The following is a 26,668-nucleotide window of genomic DNA, read 5'->3' on the forward strand; positions in this document are numbered from 1 at the left end:
TTTCTGACGTCACGAAACAGCCCGGAGTAGGTAAACAGGACGGCGCTAGCAAAAAGCAATCTTGACGTGTTTTGGAGATTTTAGATGATGTATTCAAGTTCAAATCAACAAAAAAGACCTCTAGATTTCGGAGGAAGTAAGAATTTAGAAATCTGTTCTAAGCAATTAACCTTGAAACGAGAAGTATTCGTTTTAGCAAGGGAGGCAACCATTATTTGGCAAAACAGATATTCTGTAAATAACGTACAATAACAAAAATCTAAAAAGAATTCAGTACATGACAAATAATGGAAGAGTTATTTAATTTCTGCAATGTCTGACGAGAATAAGAATCGTTGAATTGTGAGCCCTGGTTGGCTTGAATGTCCTACCTGTCCTCGCGGATTTTATTGTTTTATCCATTGCTAAGCCAGATTCAATCTACTTACGTTGGTTGAAAAAATGGCATTGGGACAACCTTGTCATTTTCTTAATATCATCAGCAAATTCATAATATTTTAAACGAGCATTTAATTCGAAAGCTGTGGGTTGTTTGTCAGGGTTCTCACTAGGATTTTCAAAGTAGAGTCCTGGACTCCCTTCCTGAAAAAAGTTGGGAGTCCCAGTATGAAAATATTGAGTCCTATATTTATGCTGGTCGCTAGATAAAGTCATAGCCTTCTGAAGCGCTTCCTTTTGTCAAGGCCGTTAAATGTGATGCATATAAATTATGATAGATTCCAAAGTGATGAACCAATAGCTGCACATTTCAGACTGGTCTCAGAGAAGTTTTATAATCTAAATTTCTTGGGTGTACGAGATCTCGGGTGGATGCTCACCTTGAATTTCTTAACAGAGATTTTCTATGTCATAATATATCTAAAAAATGTCATATCGGAACTTTTTATAGTCTGAAGAAAGTCTCAGTAAAAAAAAAAAATTTAAGGTAGACCAGAAAAAACTCTTAATGCCAGCTCCTTTAATTGGTTGTTTCTTGCATCCAAAGAGCTATAAAAACAAATGTATTTTATATTTCTTTATTGTGTCTGATATGATGAAATTACAAAAATGCCTTACTTTTATTTTCACTTTTGAATTTCATTATATCGTGTTTATTGCTCCCAAAAAACAACTAATTAAAAACTCTTGCCTTATAAATTTCAATTTATGTAACTTTATTCATGGTAAAAGATGAAGGAATAACATTTCAAAACAGTCTATTTTATTTAAGTGGGGAAAAAAACACTCGTTATCATAATCATCAACTACATGTTTGCACTAGATTCACTTTCAGTTTGCACTAGATTCAACACGTTCGAGGTTTACGCCAAGTTTTTCTAATGTCAATTGAATTGTGTCAGAATGTCCAAATTTTGCATTGATTCGAATAATTTTTATTCCCAAAATTTCATACTTTAAATGACAAACGATGTCGGCGTTTGAAATATATTTTGTATCGCATCAAGCGAGTCAAATTTGTCACGTTAATTTATCGATTTGGGATTGGGAACGGCTGCAAATAACATCACAATTAAATGCAGTTACTGTCCTTCAAACAACGCTAGTTCCGGTCATAATTTGCGGCGAATGTAAAAAGCATAAATGAGCAGCGTGTTATGAAAATAAATTGGTCAACACACATAGCACATAAATTAAATGGATGTTTGCTGCGTGTTGATTAAATCCATTACGTAAACAATACTACCTTAATCGACCATGCGGTTATTGTAAAACAATGATCTTTGATTGGTCGAGAGTGCAAAGCAGCCACCACAAACTCCGCCTTTGATTGACCAGCGAAATAGCTTTTAACAAGTGTAATTGGTAAGCAACGCATTCGGTCAATATTTTACGCGTCCCGGGGTCTCGCGGTTGGAATATTTTGGCGTCCTTTTCCAAAATGTATGCGTACAAATACACAGAATTAAGCGTTTCCGAGAACCCTGTTAGCATTAGCTGAGTCCCCATATTTATCATACCTACCCCACATATTTCTGTTGAGGGTCATTTACAAACCCTATAATTATTTTGTTTTTTTTTCAGCTACTTATTTTTAGCCTAGAATAACATGAAAAGCTATAGACCCTCCAGAGAAATATAGGGGAACACCACATGACCACCTTTTAACCATTAAAATACTAGAATCTTACAGGAGGTAAAACAAAGCCTTCTTATATTCTTTACTTTACTTAAATTGCCTAGGGAGATCCTAACTAGTAAATGAATGAATCCAATTTGCAGATCAGCAAGGATGGGGTAGTGGTAGTAACAGTCACAGTGGCTCAGGAGATGGTGGGTTCGACAGGAAGAAGAAACGTAGAAGTAGATGGGGAGCTGAAGATGTACAAGACAAAACAGTAATTCCAGGCATGCCAACTATACTTCCATGCAACCTCTCAAAGGAACAAGAGAGACAATACTTGTGTAAGTGTCTAGGCATCTGTGCTCATCTAAAATGTTCAGTGGCAGCTCTAAACTTCACATACGTTCAATTGGTATTTATCTTTTGCAGATATACATACATAATAACTTTTTCAGATATAGATTAATTAAATGATTTAATTGAATTATGTAGGTTTACTGACAGATGTGTGAAGTTAGGTAAGTAAAGCATTTTAGACGGTTGTCATGATTCTGTAGTCCGGCTGTTACAGACAAGATGGAAGTAACTGGTATCAAGATGTTGTACTTGAAATCAATGGTCAGACCTGGGATGAAATGCATATTTTCATTTTGCGATACAATTTGAATTTCGGTGAAATTCATGTTCCCTGTACTCCTGAATTTCCATTTTGAGTTTAAACCATGTTAATTTTATTTTTTCCCCCAACATATAGGAGAGTCCGGAGATGTTTACATTTTACCATTTGATACAATATATATTTGAGGTAAAACCTGCATTGGTAAAAAAAAATGTACTGTAAAACCAAAAGAACATTTTGGGTAATTATTTGGTTTACTGCATATTTGTTCTTAACATAGTCATATTAAATGGTGATTTGGTAAATTAGCATTGCAGCAATGCTCCCATATCTTACACTGAAATATCTGTGGTCAAGTTCTGTGGTCAGATTTTGTCCGAAAAAGAAATTTCATTCTGACATGTGTAAAATACGATGTTTAAACAAACTGTTGGAATGTAGGGATAATACATCATGGTTTTCATTTTAATTGTAACATCTGCAGAATCCTGAAGGATGGTCAATGCCTACTCCTATCAGAACATGGTCACCAGCGCATCCCAAGGGATTCTGCAGATGATAAAACTGGAAACAAACATGCGTTAACATTTTTCAAGCATAAAATGTATAATATATGTTTGTAAGCATTCATTTCTGACAATAATGGCAGTTTTATGCTAGGTTTCTCTGCAAGTGCAATTATGTCCAATTAACCTGAAACTTTTTGTCTGTGGTAATTGAATACAAAATATTTATTAGGCTCGTCTGGTCTGCCAGAAAAGTGATAGTTTTTAGCTCAACTGTACGAAGTATATGGAGAGCTATCCTACTCAACCTGGCGTTGGCGTCTTTCCGCGTCCCCACCTTTGTTAAAGTTTTTTTTACACTTTCTCTTTTTTCTCCTGATCTCTGTAATTGCTTGATGGATTTGCTTTAAACTTAAAATAGTTATTCCTTATCATCACCCACATCATCTGGCATAAGGGTCATAACTCTCACACCAATATTCAGTGCTATTATGAATTAATAGCCACTTTTTTTTTTTCAGGGAAAAAATTAACAGACAAACTAGGTGCGCGTTATTCGCGCGCGCTTTTTGCATTTCAATAAAAAACATAAAACAGGGTATTTATAACTATTTAATTTTTTTTTTCATGAAACACTTAAACACACATTACTTTTCAATTATCATTATTCAGGTTTATCATATGCTTTGAATAATCAAACATTAATGCATACATGTATCTTCAGTTGTTTGTATTCAAATATCACTGAAAATACCATTTTAGTATGTGACATGACCCATTGTGAATTCTGGTCAAGAATGATCATTACTTTTTGGGACGAAAGTAGGAAGAAAATTTGAGTCAAAAGCATCAGTTATTACCTGAGTAATGTAAAATAGAGCCGACTCTTTAAAGAGGATAGATCTGACAGGGGTGTGGAAATCCCAATATTTTTCACTTGTCCATGGACAAATGAAACTTAAAAATCTACTTGTCCGCAGTCAAAACTTACTTGTTGTAACAACGAATTTGTCCAAACTTTGTGATAATATTGTTTATGTTTCCGGTTTCAATTTGCCGAGTTACCGTGTGCAAAATCACACGAGCCTGCGACAGGGACCCAATCAGAACGCAGAAAAAGAGATGCTAAATTTAGACGCAGTATGGTTTTCCCAAAACTGCAGAAATCGAGAGGCCTTCAGCGGGTGAAACATCTGTATAGTACGTCAAATTCATTTATAATCTCCACAAACTTGAAGCGATGTTCAGAGTTTCTAAATTATTCTTTCCTTTTTTCATTTCAAACCAGAAAATTTGTTTGTTTGGTAAATAATGGCGATTAAATGATCAAGGATAAAGCGATCATAATTGTTGCTTTAAAATTCTATTTGATCAATAGTGCACACCTGTGGATCAGTTAGTGAAGTATACCACGTCCGCGTGTTGGCGATAAACAAATCAATTAAGCGTGTCAAGGTCACCTTTAGAGGGGGTAATTATGCCTCTGGGCACTTCCTGCTACCGACTTCGCACGTTTTGGTCGATAAAACTATATATGTTCCAGCAGTTTAAGGACAATTTTTTGCAATATTTTTTTTTTGTAGCATTTTTATAAATTAATCGCCATTTTCTATCGCCAAAAATTGCGTTTTCATCGACATTTGAATAAAATAATCGCTGTCGATTGGCAGCGTGAACACTGAATATTTCATGAATTATCCCCCCTTTTTACTTAGAATTTCAAATTAAAGTTTTGGTGCAGTTTCACTCTATCTCAGTTATTACTAAATGGATTTGATTCAAATTTAAAATAGATATTCCACATCATATGAGTCTTATGACACAAGGTCTATAACTCTGGCACCAATTTTTCATGAATTATCCCCCACTTTTACTTAGAATTTCAGGTTAAAGTTTTGATGCACTTTCACTCTATCTCAGTTATTACTAAATGGATTTGATTCAAACTTAAAATATATAGTTCTTCCACCTTATCACCCGCATCATATGACACAAGGTGCATAACCCTGGCACCAATATTTGATGAATTTTGCCCCCTTTTACTTAGAATTTAAGGTTAATTTTGATGCAATTTCACTATATCTCTTTTATTACTAAATGGATTTGATTCAGACTTGAAATAATTGTTCCACATCATCACCCACATCATTTGACACAAGGTGCATAACTTTTGCACCAATATTTTATGAATTATGCTCCCTTTTTGCTTAGAATTATACTTATTTAGTGTTTTGATACACATTATCTTTATCTCTCTTATTACTTAATATTTTTGACACAGACCCAAGCTATTGTGCAATATCTTCATCCACCATTGGAGTCCTTAAACACTCCAGTGACAGCTCCAGCTTCCTCAGATGTGCCCAGTTTCACTATCCAGCAGCGAAATAGTCGAGCGCGCTGTCTCCTGTGACAGCTCTTGTTTTAACAGACTGGCTGCATCGAGTCTGCTTTATGTTCTATTTGTACAAAGTAATCACTCTGGTGAGCGAGATGAGTTTTAAAACTGATCACAGTTTTGTTTATATAAAGAAGAATTTTTTATATATTGGAACTTTTCTTTCAAACTCGTGCATGAGTGTGTGCCTCTGTTTGAATGTTAGTTTCATTGAACAACTAAATAGACTTTACGTTTATTTCTCAACAATTTGACCATTGACTGACTAACGTATTGCATTTTATTGTGTAGCAAGACATACCACTATACAGACGGATGAATCAACAATTACCAGATTTTTTGCCATTTGAGAAAGGATGGATTTTGGGAGATAAAAAATGAAACAAAGGCAATCCAATATCAGACAGATTGACTTAAATTCATTGACGTAGCAAAACATGCATTTCATAAAAACATTATTGCGTTATTCAAAACTGTGTTAATCGTAGCTGTGACTTCTGCACACATGGACAGAACAAGATTTGGACAATTATTTCTTGCAATGTAACTAGGATTATTTAACCCTTAGCCTGCTGCAGGCGAATTTAACAGCCTTAGCAAACAGCTTGGAACCAGATCAGACGCCGATTAAATTTTGGAGCAAATTGAATGAACTTTACAATTTTAGCAGACGACATTTCCAGCAGACAACAATTTATCTAGCATGCTAAAGGTTAAATACCGGTAACCAAAAGCTTCATGTCCTATTTCAAAGAACAAGCCTGCATGTGATAGTTATTAAACGCAACCAAGCAACTTAACAGCAGACTTGGTCTGATTGAGTCTGTTCATGAGAGGTAATGAAATGTGTGACACCTTTTACACCCCCTTGCATAAGCTTAAGTGGAATTCTATTTTACTAAAATTAAATGTTTCTACGAATGGATCAGAAAATATAACAACACTGAGACTCAAGTAGGGGGATACCTTTTACAGCCTCTATACGGCACCTAAAAGATTGCTGTTGTGACAGTTCATATAATCTGTGAAAAAAATTGTTTGGAAGCATAAGAACACAACCAAGCAGTATAATAGCAGTATTGGTTTGATTGAATCTACTGAGTCATCACTTTTGATAAAACTTGTGAGTTTGACACAAAATAATAAGTGAAATCACCTCGCAGTTATAGTTTATGTACATAAAAGCAAATTTCATTAAGGCTGCGAAATTCTGCTGACATTTTGACAGACATGAATTTTTAGCTCGACTATACAAGGTATGGACAGCTATCCTACTCGCCCTGGCGTCGGCATCCTTCCGCGTCCACACCTTGGTTAAAGTTTTGATGCACTTTCTCTTTTTGTGCCCCCACCCCCCACCCACCACCATGAGTGGTGGGGGCATATAGATTTGCTCTTGTCCATCCTTCCGTCCGTCCATCCTTCCAAAAATGTTATGTCGCGCCTAGCTCCAAAAGAATTTGACATAGAGTCACAAAACTTTACAGGAATGTTGGTCAGCATGTGTAGTTGTGCACCTGGGGTTTTGCGTCCGGATTCATTCAGTCGTGTAGGAGTTATGGCCCCAGACTTTGTAAAAATTGGTCATTTTAATGTTGTGTCGCGCCTTGCTCCAAAAGTATTTGACGTAGAGTCACAAAACTTTACAGGAATGTTGGTCAGCATGTGTAGTTGTGCACCTGGGGTGTCGCGTCTGGATTCATTCAGTCATGTAGAAGTTATGGACCCTGACTTAGTAAAAAATTGGTCATTTTAATGTGTTGCACGTAGCTCCAAAAGTATTTGACATAGAGTCACCAAAGTTTACAGGAATGTTGGTCAGCATGTGCAGTTGTGCACCCGGGGTTTCGCATCCGGATTCATTCAGTCGTATAGGACTGATGGCCCCTGACTTATTTTGTTTTTTAAGTTTTTTCATTACACAAGACCAGACTTCTTGTCCAGACTTACTCAAAAAAAAAAGTTTGTGAAACATGTATGTTAAAATGTACTTGACCTAGAATCATAAAACATTAGAGGATTGTTTTATAGCCTGTGAAGTGTTCTCTTTAGAATTTTACTCGGCTAGGCCAGAGTTATGGCTAACTAAGTGAAAAGTACACCTAAGGTTCTTAAAAGTTTGTGTTGCAAACATCTTAAAAATTATTTAACTTGAGTCATAAAACCATGTTACAATGGCAGGAGGGGGGCACCTGTGTCCTATGGACACACATCTAGTTTCTCTTTATCTCTGTAATAACGATGGATTTGCTTCAAACTTAAAATAGCCATTCCTCATCATCACCCACATCATCTGGCACAAGGGCCATAACTCTCACACCAATATTTTATAAATTATCCCCCTTTTTACTTAGAATTTCAGGTTACAGTTTTGGTGCACTTGCACTCTTATCTCAGTTTTTACCAAATGGATTTGATTCAAACTTAAGATAGTTGTTCCACATCATCACCTACATCATATGACACAAGGTCCATAACTCTGGCACCAAACTTTGATGAATTATGCCCCCTTTTTACTTAGAATTTTTGGTGAATTTTTACTTTATCTCTGTTATTACAGAAGTTTCAACATCATTACACACATCATATTATACAAGGTTCATAACTCTGGAACCAATATTTCATGAATTATGCCCCCCTTTTTACATAATATATCAGGTTAAAGTTTTGATGCACTTTCACTCTATATCTGTTATTACCAAACAAATTTGATTCAAACTTAAAATAGTTGTAGCACATCATCACTCACATCATATGACACAAGGGCCATAACTCTGGCCCCAATATTTCATGAATTATGCCACCTTTTTACTTAGAATTTCAGGTTGATGCTGTTCTTCCACATCATCATCCTCATCAATGACACAAGGTCCATAACTCTGGCACAAATTTTTAGTGACTTGTGTTCCCTTTTTACTTAGAATTATAGTTTAATTTGATTTTTTTCCACTATGTCTCTTTTGTTGTTAAATGGATTTTTTCCACATGGTCACCCACGTCATATGTCACAATGTTCATGATGATGGCACCAAAATGCTATGAGTGATGCCCTCTTTTTACTAGAATTTCAGGTTCAAGCTATGAAGCACTTCCGCTCTATCTCACTTATTTGATTCAAACTTAGTTGCTCCACATTATAAGCCACATGATATGACACAGTGTCATGGTGAATTACTATTGCAGAAATTTTCTATAAATTGTGTCCCTTTTATAATTATTTAATGTTTTGATACACTTCTCTATCTCTTTTATTACTAAATACATCTGACACAGACTTGAGCTATTGTCCAATATCTTCATCCACATTGGGGTTATTAAACACTCCAGTGACAGCTCCAGCTTCCTCGGATGTGCCCAGTATCAGTATCTTGCATCGGAATAGTCAAGCGCTGTCTCTTGTGACAGCTCTTGTTATTTGACAACTTGTATATTCTGCTTTTATTGCAATTTAACAACTTGCTTTACAGTGCACCTGCAGATAGAGGAGATAAGTCGCCGGTTACGGACGGGTGATCTAGGCATTCCACCTAATCAAGAAGACAGGTTTGCTGATCAGCTGATACATGAAATAACTTCACTCTTGTTTAGTGAACAGGACCTGGTACCAGTAATCTATACAGGAAATGGCACTCTTAGTTCTGTTTGGCTTACCTACCAGTATCAGTATTGAAAAAAGCTGAAAATTCTAACCTTATTAATTTTAGCTCGACTATTCAAAGAATAGGGAGAGCTATTGTACTCTTCAGTTCATCGGTGTTCACATCCTGATTTGATAAAGTTTTTAAGCATTGCACAGGTCCCGTAACTGTGTTTTGCATGTCAACAAAGTTTTTCCCTTTTTTTATCTTCTGTATATGGTTATAGTAGAAACTGTGAGAAATCTTCTTGAGAGAAACTGCTAACTTGATTGCAAAATAATTTCACTAAAAAAAATCCTGGGTGGAGCAGGTTTTCCCTATACATTATAATGTAAACTTTGAGTTGTCTTTTCAGAAACTTCAGACGTGATTTTGAAATAATTTCAGACAAACAATCCTTGGATGAACCTATACCAAACACCTTCAGATTATTTCCTATTTTGAAAAATTAGTCACCAGGGGACAGAGCAGTTTTCTCTAACAAGAGTGTTCACAATAATCTGATTTGTCATTAAACATAGCCACCAGGGTGTGTGGCCACTTCGCCTTACAGGTGTGTAGTACATGTACAAGCTTTAAATATCTTTTCTTCAGAAACGGATGGTCTAATTTTGAAACAATGTCATAGGGACCCAGTACCAAGTACAAGTGTACGTTCAAATTACTTCAGTTTTTTCAAAAACATTGCCAACCAGAGGGTTTAGTCCTGTTTTCCTGTATTTACATTGTAAATATAATATTTCCTATATGTATATAGTGGAAACTTGCCTGAAGAAGACTGGCCACATTTTCAAATAATTAGAACTGTACCAGAATTGTCTAAATAACCTGTGAAAGTCGTGTGAGCAATCTAGGGCCATCAGCACTTTTGAAAGGTTGAGCTTTGCTGTCCTCTTTATAGTGGAGTAACTGTTGATCCTCCTCGGGTAGATTTATTTGAATAAACTCCCAAGTTCTGTCTGTGTTATTGTCTTTTTTTTTTTATTCAGCCATGTATAATCAATGGACACATTTCTACATATGATTTTATCTTGCTATTAAAATTGGATAACATATTCAAAAATAACCTCTTCAGACAGAAGCAAATCATTTCCCAGTTTATTTCACTATACTGATATTCCAAAAACCTTTCAATGTTTACTTTTTAGTAGAAACTTACAAGTTTTAATGTGTTCTATTTTGAAGTCAGATTGTTTTCCTGTCCAATAATGCAGAAGAATTTTGTACATCAGTTTGATTAGCTGCCAGTTATTCAGCTAAATTTGTTTTAATGGAAGAGTTTATGAAAAATGAATTAAACATTTAGAAATAAAAAAAAGTGTTTGAAGGACACTTAGTTTCAGGATAACTGGATATTTTGATGTACAATGTGGCTTCGCATGTTGGACTAGAACACCAGTAATTCTAATATTTTCTTTGAATAAAATATTGTAAATGATAACTTTCATTTTATATTGAAAACTTTGAGTGCTATTTCCTAATTTTCAGGTATAAATTTTCTCAGATCACATGATTACATAGGTTTTTATGTCCTTGTTTTAGCTAATTGCATTTTTCTCTTTATAATCATAATGCTTTAACTTAATAAAGGCCCTCAACTCCAACCCAAAGATGTGATCAAAGGGAGGTAATCCTGTAACTGTACATTTTCAGCTCTATATGGAAGATTTGATTTTTCAGTGTAAATCCTAATGGAAAAACTTGCATTTCAGGAATATTTAATTCTCTAGGATTATTCAGAAAGACAATTTTTAGTCATTTGATAACTTTGTTATAGTTTAGTCTGTGACTTATATTAATCTAACCCAATTAATTTGAAGTAATTGTATAACCGTTTATCTATGTTAAGTCTAAAACAGTAGCATTTCACAGTATCTGTCATTTGTGCTTTTTAATTAGCAGTGAGTTTTTCATTGCCCTTTATATTTGGTTTTGCAAATCATAGTTTTGTTGCTCCATTACTCATCATGGCTCCTGTTGTGTTTAAAATCAAGCACCGGCGCCCCATAGGCATGTTCTTTCATAGCATGCTGTATTGATAAAAAATGTTTAATATAATAATCTAAATATTTTTTTTATATTTTTTAGGATATTATATTTTAGGATATATTGTTGAATGTTGAAAGTGATAATTGACAATTTTGCTATATTAATTAAAAAAGATAAATATGTACATAATTATCCTCTGGAAGTCTGCATGCATAAATATTTGATAAAAGATGACTTGCTCCATGTGTGTTATATGTAGTTAGTAACAAGAAAACATCTGTTTCTCCGTGCAGTTCTGGCTGTGCAGGCAAACAAGCTCAGTTGAATTTAAACTCTATACTGGAAACATTGATAAAAATAATAATACATACCAAGCAGTCAGCTAAGAGTATCAAACAATATTAGAGATCTTATTTTGGTGCTGTTTTTGGGTGTATGTGAGTAATTAAATGAATGGTTTTAAAGGGGATGGAGCGGAACAAACAATTTGTTAAAACAGAAACTGATTGGTTTGTTTGTTTGCAACTGCCTTCCTTCCCACTAGTTTGTTGACATTGGAAAGCTCAAGTTCACATTTCTGATGAAATTTGGTGTGAAGAAGCAAATGTAAGAATAGTCCACCAAGTTCTAAATGCATATTAGAGATGCATAAATATTTTGAATGTATATAAAGATAGAGCTTGCTGTTTTGAAAGGAAAAGTTATGAAATGTCACCATTTTGGATGTGAAACCTTACTTTTACCCTGCTTACCAACTTGTTATGTCTCCCACCACACAGTGGTGTGGGAGACATATTGATTTACTCCAGTCTGTCTGTGTGTCTGTCTGTCACAAAGCTTGTCCGCACTCTAAGTCGAACATTTCTCATCTGATTTTCACCAAACTTAAACAAAACGTGTTTGACCATGAGACCTCGGCCAAGTTCGATAACTAGCCAAATTGGTCCAGGCATTTTGGAGTTACTGCCCTTGAATTATCGAAAAATTGGCCTTTTTACTCATGTCCGCACTCTTAATCGAACATTTCTCGTCCGATCTTCACCAAACTTGAACAAAATGTGTTTGACCATGAGACCTTGGCCAAGTTCGATAACTAGCCAAATCGGTCTAGGCATTTTGGAGTTACGGCCCTTGAATTATCGAAAAATCGGCCTTTTTACTCTTGTCCGCACTCTAAGTCGAACATTTCTCATCCGATCTTCACCAAACTTGAACAAAATGTGTTTGACCATGAGACCTCGGCCAAGTTCGATAACTAGTTAAATCGGTCCAGGCATTTTAGAGTTACGGCCCTTGAATTACTGAAAAAATCCGTCTGTTTACTCTTGTCCGCTCTCTAAGTCGAACATTTCTCATCCAATCTTCACCAAACTTGAACAAAATGTGTTTGGCCATAAGACCTTACCCAAGTTCGATAACTAGCCAAATCCGCCCAGGCACTTTTCATTTATGGCCCTTGAATTACTGATTGGATCCTTTCATCCAGACCATCTAATTGGATCCACTTGTCTAAAACATCTACAGTAACATTTTTCATCATCTAAGGGGCAGTTGTGGGAGACATGCGCTTTTCTCAAAAGCATCTCTAGTTTGAATTGATTTATATCCCCAGTTAGAAGGACACTAGTTTATTTGAAAAATTCTTCCAATATATTATACACCAGTCTGAAAGACGGGACGTATTATGGGAATGCCCTTGGCGGGCGGGCGGGTTGGTGTCCGGAACATTTCTTCTTCATGCATGGAGGGATTATGATGTAACTTGGCACAATTGTTCACAATCATGAGATGGAGTGTCATGCGCAAGATTAGAACCAAGTCCCTAGGTCTAAGATCAAAGTCATACCTAGAGGTCAAAGGTCAAATTCAAGAATGATTTTGTCCGGAGCATTTCTTCTTCATGCATCGAGGGATTTTGATGTAACTTGGCACAATTGTTCACCATCATTTAGACTGAGTGTCATGTGCAAGAACCAGGTCCCTAGGTCTAAGGTCAAGGTCACACTTGGAGGTAAAATGTGAGATACAAGAATGACAACTTTGTCCAGAGCATTTCTTCTTATGCATGGAGGGATTTTGATATAACTTGGCACAAATGTTCACCACAATGAGACAGAGTCTCATGTGCAAGAACCAGGTTCCTAGGTCTAAGGTCAAGGTCAGATACAAGAATGACTTTGTCCGGAGCTTTTCTTCTTCATGATGTGTGAACTACTTAAAAAAAAATGAAAAACCTATTTAGAACTATATGTTGGTACTCAAAGCTCCAAAAACAGATGACAGTACACATAAATGTATTGCTGAAAAAAGAAAGCTTGAAAAGTCACCCACTGAACCTCACAAAATGCTCATGTGAAAAGTCACCCTCTGGAGAACCTCACAAAATGCTCATGTGTGCTGTGAAAAATTGATAAACTTGTTTGATATAGATTGTACTGAGAATTGTTTTTCATCTTGGTTAAGAAAAAGGAGTGTGAACTTGAGCTGGTGAACCTATGTGTTTATTCCATGTTGTGTAATGTTCACTATAGTGACCATAAGCTCCTGGATAATGATCAGCGGTAGAGAGATGCTGTAAGACTGCCTACATTATAAATTAAAACATTCTACGTTCTTGTTATCACCAATATTTCTGGCAGTTAACCTGCTAATTATCTAGAAACAAACATCTGATTAATATAAATTTGGACGAAAAAAAAAACCTATTGAATACAATTCAGAAAACTGAAAATTATACTCATTTGTAAGGCACTGTCTTACAGAACCTTTCATCTAATGAAATTAATTAAAATTATTTCTGAAAAACTAAAAGTTCTCATGGAATGCCAGAAAGAAAACAGATTTTAGGTGCTTTGGCAACAGAAATATCCGTAAAGTAAGTTTTATTTGAAGAAGAAATTAAAATGTTTATTTGAGAGGGATGACTCATCATTTTGTCAAATGTAAAGTCTTTTCTACTTGTGAAAAAAGTTTAGACAGATTTACTTTAGGAAGAAAACCCTTGATTTGCTTTGTTTAGTCAAATTTTTTGTCAGTAATGTTATCATATCCTGTGCTGACAATATAGTGAAGGGATGGGGAAGGGTGGTGGGAGATCCTAGAATTTTACAAGTAACAGGTTAGTTTGATATGAAGAGAAAGGTAGTTTTGGTTCAGAGGCAGAGGGTTGTTAAATTGAAACTGTAATGAATTATTTAGTTATCTCTTGGGTTTGTTAAAGAAATTCTGAAATTCCATGAAGACAGAAAATGAGCGGAAAGTGATAGTTTCTTAAACTTTCTTTATAAGACTTCTTCTAATAAAATATTAAAGTCGAAATTTAAATAAATTAGAAAATTCTTTCATTCTAAATAACTGTTGCAAATTTCAAGTGATATAAGTTTTGTTTTTCAATGTAGCAGAAATCTTAAAAGAATCAGTATATGTAAGAAAGTAGTTTAAAGAAAATATCCAGGAGGTTTGGTCACTAGTGTGACAGTAAGAGCCTGTATAAAGGTGTATTTCTGTCTCCACCAGGTCTCCCTCTCCAGAACCTATCTACAATAATGAAGGAAAACGTCTTAACACGAGGGAATACAGAACACGGAAGAAGTTGGAAGAAGATCGCCACAGATTGGTACAGGAAGCCATGGCACTAAACACAGATTACAAGCCACCAGCTGATTACAAGTAACTAGAGTTTAATTGTCAGAATTTGGCTTTTCTCTGTAGCAGGTTTTTTCCACATTAAATTTTAATCAGATATCATAAAGCCACTTTCCATACAGAGTTGAAAAAATGTTGTGCTAAGTAATGTACTATTCAAATAATTTGACAGGTATTAGGAAAGCTAGTCTTTTTAATTTTGTGCATACTTCATCAGCATTCATATCTTCATATAGGCTTCATTAGTTTTAACTACATTTTGTACTTGAAATGTAATAAGTGGTCAAATAAGTGAAAGATGCTCAGTTTTCAAAGCATGGTTAGAAGTTTGTAGACAGGAAACCTGTTTTATCATTATGTTTGGGAGTTATGCTGCTTGCATCTCTAAGAGCACAGTTACTGATACTGGTGCAATCACTGCTGCATGTGCAGTCAGTAACAGATACTGGAAATGTTGAAAGATGCCATCTATAGATTGCAAGATGAATTCTTTTTTGTCCATTTTACAGACCTCCAGTGATACGTGTCAATGACAAGGTTATGATACCACAAGAAGAACATCCTGATATCAACTTTGTGGGCCTGCTTATTGGACCACGTGGAAACACTCTCAAAACATTGGAGAAAGAGGTAGACCCTATTTAAATTGTATCTTTATAGTTAACAGTAATAGACATGTAGGGGTGGATGAATGGTTGAAATTGTCGGGGCTTTTTATGCCCCCGAAGGGAGGCATATAGTTTTTGAACCGTCTTGTCAGTCTGTCCTCAATTTTCGTGTCCGGTCCATATCTTTGTCATCGATGGATGGATTTTCAAATAACTTGGCATGAATGTGTACCACAGTAAGACGACGTGTCGCGCGCAAGACCCAGGTCCGTAGCTTAAAGGTCAAGGTCACACTTAGACGTTAAAGGTCATTTTTCATGATAGTGCATTCGTGTCCGGTCCATATCTTTGTCATCCATATATGGATTTTCAAATAACTTGGCATGAATGTGTACCACAGTAAGACGACGTGTCGCGCGCAAGACCCAGGTCCGTAGCTCAAAGGTCAAGGACACACTTAGACGTTAAAGGTCATATTTCATGATAGTGCATTGATGGGCGTGTCCGGTCCATATCTTTGTCATTCATGCATGGATTTTAAAATTATTGGGCATGAATGTGTACCACAGTAAGACGATGGTCGCGCCCAAGACCCAGGTCCGTAGGTCTAAGGTCCTAAACTCTAACATTGGCCATAACTATTCATTCAAAGTGCCATCGGGGGCATGTGTCATCCTATGGAGACAGCTCTTGTTTTCCCTATAAAGCTACCACCTGTAGGAGGCAATCCCAATGCAAAATAGTATGTTGAACTTAAAATTGCCAAACCATTGTTACTGCCTAGGATTTTTAGTTCATCTGATTTTTTGGAAAAAAAATGATGAGTTATTGTCATCACTTGATCAGCATTGCCTGGTTAAGTTTTATGTTTAGGTCTGCTTTTCTCCTAAACTATCAAAGCTTTTGCTTTAAAACTTGCAACACTTGTTCACCATCAATAGCTGACTCTGTATGGCAAGAAACATAATTCCATCCTGCTTTTTGCAAGAATTATGGCCCCTTTTGGACTTAAACTATCAGATTTCTTGGTTAAGTTTTGCGTTTAGGTCAACTTTTCTCCTTAACGGTCAAAGCTATAAAACTTGGAGCAGTTATTTAAAAGCTGACTCTGCACAGCAAGTACCGTAACTCTACATTGTTTTTAGCTCACCTGTCACAAAGTGACAAGGTGAGCTTTTGTGATCGCGCAGTGTCCGTCGTCCGTCCGTGCGTCCGGAAACTTTTGCTTGTGACCACTGTAGAGGTCACATTTTTCATGGGATTTTTATAAAAGTTGGTCAAAATGTTCATCTTGATGATATCTAGGTCAAGTTCGAAACTGGGTCACGTGCCATCAAAAACTAGTTCAGTAGGTCTAAAAATAGAAAAGCCTTGTGACCTCTCTAGAGGCCATATATTTCACAAGATCTTCATGAAAATTGGTCAGAATGTTCACCTTGATGATATCTAGGTCAAGTTCGAAACTGGGTCACGTGCCTTCAAAAACTAGGTCAGCAGGTCTAAAAATAGAAAAACCTTGTGACCTCTCTAGAGGCCATATATTTCACAAGATCTTCGTGAAAATTGGTCAGAACGTTCACCTTGATGATATCAAGGTCAAGTTCGAAACTGGGTCACGTGCCATCAAAAACTAGGTCAGTAGGTCAAATAATAAAAAAAACTTTTGACCTCTCTAAAGGCCATATTTTTCATGGGATCTGTATGAAAATTAGTATGAGTGTTCATCTTGATGATATCTAGGTCAAGTTCGAAACTGGGTCACGTGTCGTCAAAAACTAGGTCAGTAGGTGAAATAATAGAAAAACCTTGTGACCTCTCTAAAGGCCATATTATTCATGGGATCTGTATGAAAATTAGTCTGAGTGTTCATCTTGATGATATCTAGGTCAAGTTCGAAACTGGGTCATGTGCGGTCAAAAACTAGGTCAGTAGGTCTAAAAATAGAAAAACCTTGTGACCTCTCTAGAGGCCATATATTTCATGAGATCTTCATGAAAATTGGTCAGAATGTTCATCTTGATGATATCTAGGTCAAGTTCGAAAGTGGGTCACGTGCCTTCAAAAACTAGGTCAGTAGGTCAAGTAATAGAAAAACCTTGTGACCTCTCTAGAGGCCATATTTTTCATGGGAACTGTATGAAAGTTGGTCTGAATGTTCATCTTAATGATATCTAGGTCAAGTTCAAAAGTGGATCACGTGCCTTCAAAAACTAGGTCAGTAGGTCAAATAATAGAAAAAACCTTGTGACCTCTCTGAAGGCCATATTTTTCACGGGATCTGTATGAAAATTGGTCTGTTCATCTTGAGTGTTCATCTTGATGATATCTAGGTCAAGTTCGAAACTGGGTCAACTGCGGTCAAAAACTAGGTCAGTAGGTCTAAAAATAGAAAAACCTTGTGACCTCTCTAGAGGCCATACTTGTGAATGGATCTTCATGAAAATTGGTCAGAACGTTCACCTTCATATATCTTGATATCTAGGTCAGGTTTGAAACTTGATCACGTGCTTTAAAAAACTAGGTCAGTAGGTCAAATAATAAAAAAAACCTTGTGACCTCTCTAGAGGCCATACTTTTCATGGGATCTGTATGGAAGTTGGTCTGAATGTTCATCTTGATGATATCTAGGTCAAGTTTGAAACTGGGTCACGTGCGTTAAAAAACTAGGTCAGTAGGTCTAAAATTATTTAAATCTTTTGACCTCTCTAGAGGCCATATTTTTCAATGGATCTTCATGAAAATTGATCTGAATGTTCACCTTGATGATATCTAGGTCAGTTTCGAAACCGGGTCACGTGCGGTCAAAAACTAGGCCAGCAGGTATAAAAATAGAAAAACCTTGTGACCTCTCTAGAGGCCATATTTTTCATGAGATCTTCATGAAGATTAGTGAGAATGTTCACCTTGATGATATCTAGGTAAAGTTCAAAACAGGGTCACGTATCTTCGAAAACTAGGTCAATAGGTCAAATAATAGAAAAACCTTGTTACCTCTCTAGAGACCATATTTTTCAATGGATCTTCATGAAAATTGGTCAGAATTTTTATCTTGATAATACCTAGGTCAAGTTCAAAACTAAGTCACTATGTCAAATAATAGAAAAAACGACGTCATACTCAAAACTGGGTCATGTGGGAAGAGGTGAGCGATTCAGGACCATCATGGTTCTCTTGTTTGTTAGAATTATGGCCCCTTTTTGACTTAGAAAATCATTTCTTGGTTAAGTTTTGTGTTTAGGTCAGCTTTTCTCCTAAACTATTAATGCTATTGCTTTAAAACTTGCAACAATTGTTCACCATCAAAAGCTGACTCTGTACAGCAGGAAACATAACTCCATCCTGCTTTTTGCAAGAATTATGGCCCCTTTTGGACTTAGAAACTATCAGATTTCTTCATTAAGTTCTGCGTTTAGGTCAATTTCTCCTTAACGGTCAATGCTATTGCTTTAAAACTTGGAGCAGTTGTTTGCCATTAAAAGCTGACTCTGCACAGCAAGTACCATAACTCTACATTGCTTTTTGCAAGAATTATGGCCCCTTTTGGACTTAGAAAATCTATTATACTGAGACAAAAAATCAGATTTTGTTTTGCTTTTCAACAATAGTTTTGCTATTTAGTAAACTTTTACTCATTAAATTCAGTGAACAGTTATCAATATACCATCACACATTTTAAAATGTTATTCAAAAAGAAATCAAGTATATTTCGTTAAGTGTCCATTATTCCCAATTGAGACAAATTACAAAGGTATTTTCCCAATTGTACCAGTGTTGGTGGCATTCTCAGAATGATGAAAAAAGGCCTGATTGTAGTTACAGTAATAACAATTTTTGAAAACAAAAGTTTTTAGACAGGAATCTAGGTATATAAATGTTTGAATCTAAATATTTGCTATTGATTATTCAGACTGGGGCTAAGATTATTATAAGAGGAAAGGGTTCAGTGAAAGATGGTAAAATTGGACGGAAAGATGGACAGCCATTACCAGGTGAAGATGAACCACTACATGCCTATGTTACAGCAAATAATCCAGAAAATGTGAAGAAAGCAGTGGAAAAGGTGAACTTCTTTTTTCTCTGTGTGTAGTACTGTTTGACATCTTTATCTTGCTGTCAGGGGTGTGATTTTTCGTCTTTTCATCTGATTTCCTCTCATTGAACAGAAAAGTGTGAAATAAAAGTAATCAGATTTGGTAAGATGTGTGCAAAAATTGTAATATTGTTAACCTTTAGCATGCTAGGTAAATTGTCGTCTGCTGGAAATGTCGTCTGCTAAAATTGTTAAGTTCATTCAATTTGCTCCAAAATTGGAAGAAATATTGTCAGAGTAGCAAACAGCTTGGAACCTGATCAGACGCCGATTTAATCGGCGTCTGATCTGGTTCCAAGCTGTTTGCATAGGCTGTTAAATTTGCCTGCAGCAGGCTAAGGGTTAAAAGGTGTAAGTGGTATCCTCTTATTTCTTCTTTTTTGCACAGTAAGCAATCACATCCCTGGCTGTGTATATTCCTTTTAACACCTGCTTTGGTCATAAGTATTTTTACATGCAATTTTACATTAAACAGTATTTAGCCTTATTCTAGAATCTTTTACGAGTGTGTATTAGTAAATTGTTATAGATTTCCTAGCACTCCCAGTTGACTCAATTACAGATTTATATTAGGTGGTCACGGCACTGTCAAAGTTTTTGTAAAGGAGAAAAAAAAATTATGTGAAAACGCTTTATTCAGAATTATAATTTTTCAGATAAAGGGTATTATAAAAGAGAGTGTAGAAGTTCCAGAGGGACAAAACGATCTTCGTAAACAACAGCTAAGAGAACTGGCATTACTGAATGGTACCCTTAGAGAAAATGATGGACTCGCGTAAGTCATCAGATTATTGTACACTTTTTACTGAACCTTACACTTAGTGTGATTGTGTCAAAATTCTGATAATGAAGAAGTTATAACTGATAATAATTGGATAGTGTGAAATTGACAGAGCAGTTAGAAAGTGCTGTAAAAGCGTGATATAAAACCTTGCTTACGTATGTACAGATTGTAGTCAGTACTATAGCTAATTAATGGAAGCCTTGACAGCTTGTATTAATTTTCTTTCACAAGTATTGCAATAAAACTTGGCTAACATACTTGATAATACAGTTTTTACTCGAAGTGACTGGTATCTGAAAATGACATATATACTACAGGAAACTAAAACAGTTGCAACAAGCCCAGACTATTGTTACAAACACAATCATCTGTTCAAATTGTGGAGGAGCTGGTCATTTAAGCAAGGATTGTAAACAGTCAAGACCTGGTGACACTTTCCGCAATATGATGCAAGAAAATACTACAGACAAAGCAAAAATGGACAGTGAGGTATGACTATGTAAAATTCTGTCTGTATTGTATGACAATTTTATTTCTGGAAACTGAATTTGTGGTTATGCTTGTGGCATTAGAAAGGTACCTCTAAAAACAATAATGCAATTACTCAGCATGGAACACTTTCCCAGTCTTTAATAACACTGGCTGTGGGAAAGAAAGTATTTTCTTCATTTTTATCCTACTAAATAAACTATATATGGAAATCAATTTGACAAACTTACTATCTTAGAAACTTTTTCTAGTTGTGTTTTTCTAGTTAAGTGTCATATTTTGACCAACTTTTCAAGTGAAAAATCACTGTTATCTGACAAGTTAAAGTTGCATGAATATCTATTTTTAGTACATGTCGTTGATGGCTGAGCTAGGTGAGGGTCCACCACCAAAGAGCAACAACTCTATGCTACCAACAAACAGATTCCAGCAACAACAACACCAACCACACCCAGTCCAGTCGAGGTTTAATCAGCCACCACCTAATCCTATGGTATGCTGCAGCAATTTACACATTATTTAGTCCTATAAGGTTGTCTGTCTAGAAACAGAAGTTTAATTTTATATGTAGCATGGAAATTACAACTTCACATATGTTAAAAATGAGCTCTAACCCTCGTATTTGAGACTACAGTTCAGGTCATTGAGTAATGATATTGTGAAGGTATTAAGAGCCCTGTTCAGTATTGGTGATTTAAATCTGTAATTCTTTTCAGGGTGGGTTCAACAATTTCCCCAACAATCCAAATCGACACCCACCACCGTCACTGATGGCAATGAACAATTCTCGTCCACCAATGTCTCAGCCTAATCCACCACAGATGTTTCAACATCAACAGCACATGCAACAGCCTGGTATGCAGGGTATGTATACACATTTATTTAGTCAAAAGTAATAGAAGACATTTACTCATAATAGCTTAAAAGAGCTGAAAGTTAATAAGTACATTTAGTGAAATGTACAACAGTGTAAATTTTTGTGCCCCCTAAATTTTGGGGGGGGAGGGTGCACTTGGAGTTGTCCTTGTCCATCCATCTGTCTGTCCGAGCTCACATTTGCATACTTAGGTGGCTATAGGAACAATAGGTAACTGTACTTTTTATGCCCCCGAAGGGAGGCATATAGTTTTTGAACCGTCTGTCAGTCTGTCCGCAATTTTCGTGTCCGGTCCATATCTTTGTCATCGATGGATGGATTTTCAAATAACTTGGCATGAATGTGTACCACAGTAAGACGACATGTCGCGCGCAAGACCCAGGTCCGTAGCTCAAAGGTCAAGGTCACACTTAGACATTAAAGGATAGTGCATTGATGGGCGTGTCCGGTCCATATCTTTGTCATCGATGGATGGATTTTCAAATAACTTTGCGTCAATGTGTACCACAGTAAGACGACGTGTCGCGCGCAAGACCCAAGTCCGTAGCTCAAAGGTCAAGGTCACACTTAGACATTTAAGGATAGTGGATTGATGGGCGTGTCCGGTCCATTTCTTTGTCATCGATGGATGGATTTTCAAATAACTTGGCATGAATGTGTACCACGGTAAGACGACGTGTCGCGCGCAAGACCCAGGTCCGTGGCTTAAAGGTCAAGGTCACACTTAGACATTAAAGGATAGTGCATTGATGGGCGTGTCCGGTCCATATCTTTGTCATCGATGGATAGATTTTCAAATAACTTGTCATGAATGTGTACCACAGTAAGACGACGTGTCGCGCGCAAGACCCAAGTCCGTAGCTCAAAGGTCAAGGTCACACCTAGACATTAAAGGATAGTGCATTGATGGGCATGTCCGGTCCATAACTTTGTCATCGATGATGGATTTTCAAATAACTTGGAATGAATGTGTACCACAGTAAGACGACGTGTCGCGCACAAGACCCAGGTCCGTAGCTCAAAGGTCAAGGTCACACTTAGACTTTAAAGGTCATTTTTCATGATAGTGCATTGATGGGCGTGTCCGGTCCATATCTTTGTCATTCATGCATGGATTTTAAAATAACTACGCATGAATGTGTGACACAGTAAGACGATGTGTCGCGCGCAAGACCCAGCTCCGTAGGTCAAAGGTCCTAAACTCTAACATCGGCCATAACTATTCATTCAAAGTGCCATCGGGGGCATGTGTCATCCTATGGAGACAGCTCTTGTTCTTTGATGTCATTCATTCCGTAAGGCTTATATGTGGCTATTTTTCTCTTACGTGGCTAAAAGAACAATAGAGAGAACAAAAGAGTAGCCACATAAGTATCCATATGTAGGAACGTCCGTCATTCATATCTCAAAAAGTATTTGAGCCAGAATCATCAAATCTCGGGATTGTTATTCAGCACGGGAAGCAGTGCACCAGGGGTTTTAATTTGGATCTCACACAGTCAGAGCAGAGTTATGGCCCTTGACTTAATCCAAAATAGGCATAAAAAGGGCCCAAGTTTGTGTCGCATGTAACTCAAAAGTATTTGACCCAGTATTTTGAAACATTACAGGAATATTATTTAACATGTGGAGTTGTGCATCTGGGGTTTTGTTAGAGATATCACTCAGTTTTTATCAGTCACAACAGAGTTTTGGCCCTTGATTGTCAAAAATATGCATAAATGGGATACAAGTTTGTGTCACTTGTATCTCAAAAAGTATCTGACTTAGTGTCAGAAAACATTAGGGGATTGTTATATAGCATGTGAAGTTGCGCACCTGTTGTTCTGTTTGGGATTTCACTCAGCCAGATTGGCTTAGTGAAAAATACACATAAAGTGCTTGTGTTGCATATATCTTTAAAAAAAATTCTAGAGTCATGAAATCAAGTTTGTGCTGCATGTATGTCAAAATGTACTTTATCTAGTCATAAAACATGGAGGATTGTTATATAGTCTGTAAAGTTTTGCATCAGGTGTTCTCCTTGGGATTTTACTCGGCTAGGCAAGAGTTTTGGCCCTTCACCAAGTGAAAAATACACATAAAGTTTTAAAGTTTGTGTTTCAAACATCTTAAAAAATATTATATCTGGAGTGATAAAACCATGTACAGTGACAGGATTGGGGGGCACCTGTGTCCTATGGACACATATCTAGTTTATTTCTTTGTTTGAGAATGAGATGGTAATAAAATGATGCATTGAATAGTAAATATTAATAAATTATGGTTTTACTGTTTAGGAATGCAGCCACCAAACCAGATGCAGCCCCCACAACAGATGCAGCCCATGCAGCAGGGTGGTATGCCACAGTTTCAACCCCAGGGTTCAGCCCCACAACCAGTAGCTCCGCCTAATAGCCAGTTCCAACCTAACATGCAGATGTCTGCACCAGCACCTGTGGCCCCAGTGCCACCACCTAACTCCATGAACATGGCAGCACCAGTGCCTCCACCAGCATGGAGCACATCCAGCGGATCTCATATCAGTTCCAATCCCACTCAATCTTTATCAATGGGTAGGTTTGAATTCTTGTTCAACATATACTATTACCTGTTCTTTTCTTAGAAACCTTTTTAATTTCTTAGCAGTTGTAGAGAACTCAAATGGATCAAAAAGTAGCATGAAGAGTGATTTTAGGTTTAATATTAGAGAAATTTATTAATTTCTTGCTAAATGTCTTAAAAATCACGAATTATCATATTTTGCATTGAAATGATGTGTACAGAACTTTATTTCAAACAGTACCCCCAACTGTAATTAAAACAAAAGGGCAACCCTCTGTTGGTGAATTTCTGGTCTTAGGATTACATACTTGTACATCAATCATAAGTTTTATCTTTCCAAGGTGTACCTCCACCACCTACAACAATGATGGCTGCAGCACCCCCGCCCCCTCCTCCTAATAACAGTCAGCCTGCAACAACTTTAGCTAGCATGTCATGGATCCAGCAAGGTAAACTGTCTTTACTGGCTGTATGGACTGTGTTATTTAAATTTTCACAATAGACACATTACATTGCTTCTGTAAAAAGGTTCATATTCATTACAGTGAACAGAATATGTAATTTGTGAATTTTTTTTTGCATTAATTTCTTTATTCTGATATACGAGAATACTGATTTTAAAAGGTATTTTCCTGGCAGAATTTAAACTCAGTTGTGTATGATATTTCTACTGTTATATTTCAGGCACAGTGCCTCCTCCACCTCCATCCTCACAGTCAACATGGCAGACAGCACCACCGCCACCACCAGCTAGTATGTCGATTCCATGGCAACAAGTCCCGCCTCCAGCTATGCAGTCAATACCTAATCCTGTAGCCCCTCCCCCACCACCACCCTCTTCAGGTCAGAGCTTTCGTATGCCTCCTCCACCCCCAGGACCAGGAGGATATGATCCCAGCCAGATGTCTGGTGTGAATCCGCTACTGGTAGCTCCGCCACCACCACCTCCAAACTGACAGCGACTGTGAAAAGTAAAGACAGGACTGTATATATTGTAATATAGTGTACAGAAAAGTGTCTAGTGTGAGTGAGGACTAGTTGTGAGGTGAAAACATTCAAAACGAATGTCAGACAATTGAATAACTTTAAGAAAGATACCAGTGTTGTTGTTTTTAATTACCGGTATGTAAAAAAGCTTGTAATAAGCTTTAAGATGTTACCAATTGTTGAAAATATTTAAGAAAACAGCATTGTAGAAAAGTAGTAAAATTAATGTGATATTTTAAATGCAAGTTGTTGAACAGTATCATGGTTTACAACTTGTTAGGTTTTAGATATTTACATATTTGAGATGATAAAGGAAATTTGTGCATAGTTTTTTAATAAATCGGAGTACTGCAGTCAACAAAATAATGTGAACAGATTTTTTTTCTGCTTTAAAATGATGTCTAGCTGTTGGTTTATTTTAAATCGGTCATTTTTCTCTCATTCGTTATTTGCACATATTTTGTTTTTGATTACTGTATTTTTAAAATTATTATGTAAATAGTGAATGATTTGTGTGATTGATTCATTAAATGCTATACTGTAGCACTGATGATCAGTAAAAATTTGTACAAAGCAGACTTGTTATCTTTACTAGTATATCAGTTACATGACCCTGCCATCCTTGATACAGATCTATTCAAAATTCAATCCTCAAAATCAGATTCAGTTTTACAAGTTGATACTCAATTTGAAAGAGAGATGTTGGTCAAAGGAGGCTATAATAAGGCACATAACACAAAAAAAAATACGGTTTTCTCATCAGACTCTATGAGACTATGGTATACACCGGCAGGACACCAGATATGCCAGGTCAAGGAAATTTGCACTGGGCAGTTTGATATGTAATTTGAGTGTTTATCTCGAAATTTGTTCACCAAAACAAAAGGTTGTAGTAAACAACCTTTCACACCTGTATTATAAAATCTTTTCGGGATGATTACTAAACTGATATGAAGACTATTGCCATCAATATGGAATATGTCTGGTCAGCATGTGACATCTCTTGACCAATAGGAATGCCAGAAACCTTTGGAAGGTGAGATGAAGTATTCCATGTAAAAGAGCTGTGTGAAATTGTCTTGCATGCTTACATTGGTCTGTCCGTCCATTAGGAGTATCAAAGATATATCATGTATCAGGTGACCACCTACCATGTTTGAGCTGGGTATCTGTACTAAATAGGGGTCTACCACAACAGTCCTTGCCTTTGCAACAGGATTTTTTTTTTAAATGACGTAGCACGTTATATTTGTTGAAAGATTAGTTTGGCCCCCCTGTCAATTGTTTAAAGGCCAGGTAAGACTGGTGTTGTACAGCCTAGAGTTTAATACTAAAAAAGGAAACTGCAAGGCTTAAATATAAATCATTTTAGTGTATGCCTGTTTATTATATCTCCCCCCCTCTGGGGGAGACATATTGTTTTTGCCCTGTC

At 36.5% G+C, this 26,668-nt stretch overlaps 1 protein-coding gene across 3 annotated transcripts; it reads left to right on the forward strand.

The window, feature by feature from the left end:
* Positions 1 to 25,810, forward strand: LOC123564297 (splicing factor 1-like). Of its 3 annotated transcripts, XM_045357771.2 has the most exons (13): positions 1 to 136; positions 2,221 to 2,403; positions 9,053 to 9,128; positions 14,729 to 14,881; positions 15,367 to 15,487; positions 19,373 to 19,525; positions 20,212 to 20,330; positions 20,657 to 20,828; positions 21,178 to 21,321; positions 21,545 to 21,692; positions 23,985 to 24,260; positions 24,591 to 24,698; positions 24,934 to 25,810. In XM_045357771.2, exons 1-13 carry the CDS (start codon positions 85 to 87, stop codon positions 25,203 to 25,205), a joined length of 1,977 nt encoding a protein of 658 aa, XP_045213706.2. In that variant the 5' UTR covers positions 1 to 84; the 3' UTR covers positions 25,206 to 25,810. The 3 variants fall into 3 exon arrangements, with proteins under 3 accessions (XP_045213706.2, XP_045213707.2, XP_045213708.2); XM_045357772.2 differs by lacking the exon at positions 24,591 to 24,698; XM_045357773.2 differs by lacking the exons at positions 1 to 136; positions 9,053 to 9,128 and having other exon boundaries at positions 2,227 to 2,403.
* Positions 25,811 to 26,668: the final 858 nt, after the last annotated feature.

Source organism: Mercenaria mercenaria, chromosome 2 (genome assembly GCF_021730395.1).
Source record: "Mercenaria mercenaria strain notata chromosome 2, MADL_Memer_1, whole genome shotgun sequence".
NCBI classification, from domain to species: Eukaryota; Metazoa; Mollusca; class Bivalvia; order Venerida; family Veneridae; genus Mercenaria; species Mercenaria mercenaria.

Coding starts and splice junctions, on each gene's coding strand:
- LOC123564297 (XM_045357771.2), top strand. CDS start 85: ATGATGTATTCAAGTTCAAATCAACAAAAAAGACCTCTAGATTTCGGA. Junction 14,882..15,366: donor AAGCCACCAGCTGATTACAA/GTAACTAGAGTT, acceptor TCCATTTTACAG/ACCTCCAGTGATACGTGTCA. Junction 24,699..24,933: donor CATGTCATGGATCCAGCAAG/GTAAACTGTCTT, acceptor GTTATATTTCAG/GCACAGTGCCTCCTCCACCT.